The sequence below is a fragment of the Vespa mandarinia genome, chromosome 8, assembly GCF_050613455.1.
Source record: "Vespa mandarinia isolate Hongniang chromosome 8, ASM5061345v1, whole genome shotgun sequence".
Taxonomy (NCBI): Eukaryota; Metazoa; Arthropoda; class Insecta; order Hymenoptera; family Vespidae; genus Vespa; species Vespa mandarinia.
In genome coordinates, this window is record NC_140817.1 from 4,592,501 (window position 1) to 4,595,000 (window position 2,500).

The 2,500-nt window shown below is 28.9% G+C and overlaps 1 protein-coding gene across 6 annotated transcripts in view; it reads left to right on the forward strand.

Moving 5' to 3' along the window:
* The window catches only part of LOC118451205 (uncharacterized), a 191,425-nt gene extending 189,758 nt beyond the window's left edge, over positions 1–1,667 (forward strand). For all 6 annotated transcript variants that reach the window (XR_014982488.1, XR_014982489.1, XR_014982490.1 and 3 more), the window contains one exon: positions 999–1,667. Coding sequence is in view for 1 of the 6 variants with exons in the window: in XM_085659028.1 (XP_085515154.1) it covers positions 999–1,007 (9 nt within the window). In the remaining 5 variants the exon portion in view is untranslated. The remainder of the gene's footprint in view (positions 1–998) is intronic.
* Positions 1,668–2,500: the final 833 nt, after the last annotated feature.

Sequence of the window (2,500 nt, forward strand, 5' to 3'; positions counted from 1 at the left end):
TCTTTCTATCTATATCATTTCAATTTTTCCTATGGTCCGAGTTTCATCGTTAGAGGGATGAAAGAAACTCCTCGAGCGGAAGGATTCAAAACGTATCGCCTGCACAAAGGAACACGTTTTCTTTCCTAAAAATGTTCATGTTAGCAGAGAAAGAGAGAAAGAGATAAAGAGAGAAGGAGAGAGAGAGAGAGAGAAAGAGAGAGAGAGAAAGAGAGAGAGAAAGAATCTCTTTGATTCTGAATAATTCATAGCAACTACGATCGTTTTCTGGTACGCATGTATCAGATTCTCGGACGTTTCTATCATCTCTCTCTTTCTTTATCTTTCTGTCTATCATTTTTCCCTCTCTCTCACTCTCTCTCTCTCTCTCTTTCATTTATTCTTTCTTTCTTTCTTTTTGGAGAATGATTTATAAAAGGGATTAGAAAATCGTAACATAATGAATATCGGATATATATAGCATTATAATAGGCGTTAATGTTTTATTAGTAAACAGATGCGTTATAAAGATTTAAAGAACGTGATCTATATATATCTTGTTCTGTTAAGAATAATCTATAAAAAAGGATTATAAAAATTTCACAATGATGTTGATATTCGAGTAAATAGTTTTTTATATCTGTATATTCGGATAAATTATCGAAATAATAGATTTAATTAACATAGACTTTACTTTATTATGTTTGTACGTCGGATAAGTCACTCATGTACTCACGTAAAGTATAAATATAAGTTTTCGTATATGACGGGCAAAAGTGAGAGACACAGTACCCCCAAATTTTTTTTAATACACGAAACGTTTGTAACGTTTCTTTTACATTTTTTTCTATTTTTTTTTTTTTTTAATAATAATAATAATAATAATAATAATAATAATAATAATAAGATTTGCTTTTGATCTTATATTATCGTATGGCAATTGAACTTGTTTGTATTTATAAAGATGTTTATATACTACATACACACATACATATATATATATTTTTTTTTTTTTTCAGATAACCTAATCATACAGCTTTCTTCTTTTCTAATGGTAAATAGAATGGTGAAATGAAAATAGAGTATAAATTGTAAGAACGAGAAGAAAGACGTTGGTAAAGGAAGGTCCTTCGGAATGAAAACGTTTGAAGAATCGTATGACTCTCTCGAAAGCATCGAGGTATTACCTTCGGCAACGGAGTACGATTCAAAAGGCATCCGATAAAAGGGAACACGTAAATAGGGTGAGAGATATCAAAGAAACAACCAGAAGGAGAAGCTTTTGCCGACCTGGAAAACGCGTGGCACGCTTTCAAATGCGGTGACATGTTTACCACGTCGAATTCTCCGATCTTCTTACCTTCCTTTCTCTCTCTCTCTCTCTCTCTCTCTCTCTCTTTCTTTCTCTCTCTATCTGTATCTACTTTTTCTCTATTTTTAACAACGATTGCCAAGCTTTCGATATTCACAAAAATTTCCGATCGATCGACCTTAACAATTTTTCCTTTGACTCGTATCATTTTCAAAATAGAAAAAGAGAGAGAGAGAGAGAGAGAGAGTTTCATTCGACAATTTAATAATTTTGTTTATATATTCTGCCATTTTGAAATATAAAAATACGAGCTTTATAATGGATAAATATATATTATGTATATATATATATATTTTTTTTTTAAGATACTTGATTATTTCATATCGATGTTCTTTTTTTATACATGTATAGTATATTTGTGTGTGTGTGTGTGTGTATGTGTGTGTATGTATATTATATATAGTTTGAAATATACAGGTCGACTTAAGAAAAAGCTGAAGCTTCTTATAAAACATTGAATCAAGATCGCCTTCGCTCGTTTCCATCGGGGACGGCTTTTTTCCTTTTTAACGAATAAGAAAATGTCTCTGAAACTTAAGAAATTAAATAGAATAAGAAAGAAATTCAATGATGAAAATCATTTTTCGACAATTTGTTATATCATTCGACAATTACACCGTTGATATTTATCATAATAATGAATTAATCGATCCTCTTATAACTCAATTTATTCAACTATCTATAAATATTTATCTTGATGACGATATAATTCAAAGATAATATATATTGTTCCGAAAAATGATATCGTAGAAATTTATTAACACTTAATATTGATATTTTATATCTCCCATACAATTAGACGTACGCACGTACGCGTACAAAAAGCCCGAACAATTAATTCTTTCAAATATTTAACAATAATCGATAAATAATCTAGCATCTCATTTAATTCAATAATTTGTGATAATTAAAATTAAACATTTCATTATTATTACGAAATAAAAAAAAAAAAAAAATTGATAGAAATCGTATTTATATTAATATTAATATTATATGTTTCAGAAATTCTAAACGATGAAAATATTTTTCTGATAAAATTCATTAAAAATTCAATTAGTTTCGTTTCGTCATTTGCATTTTTTCTCGTCTTCGATTTATCCCGTCATCGATAGATAGATAAAGTAGATAGATAGATAGATAGAATGAATA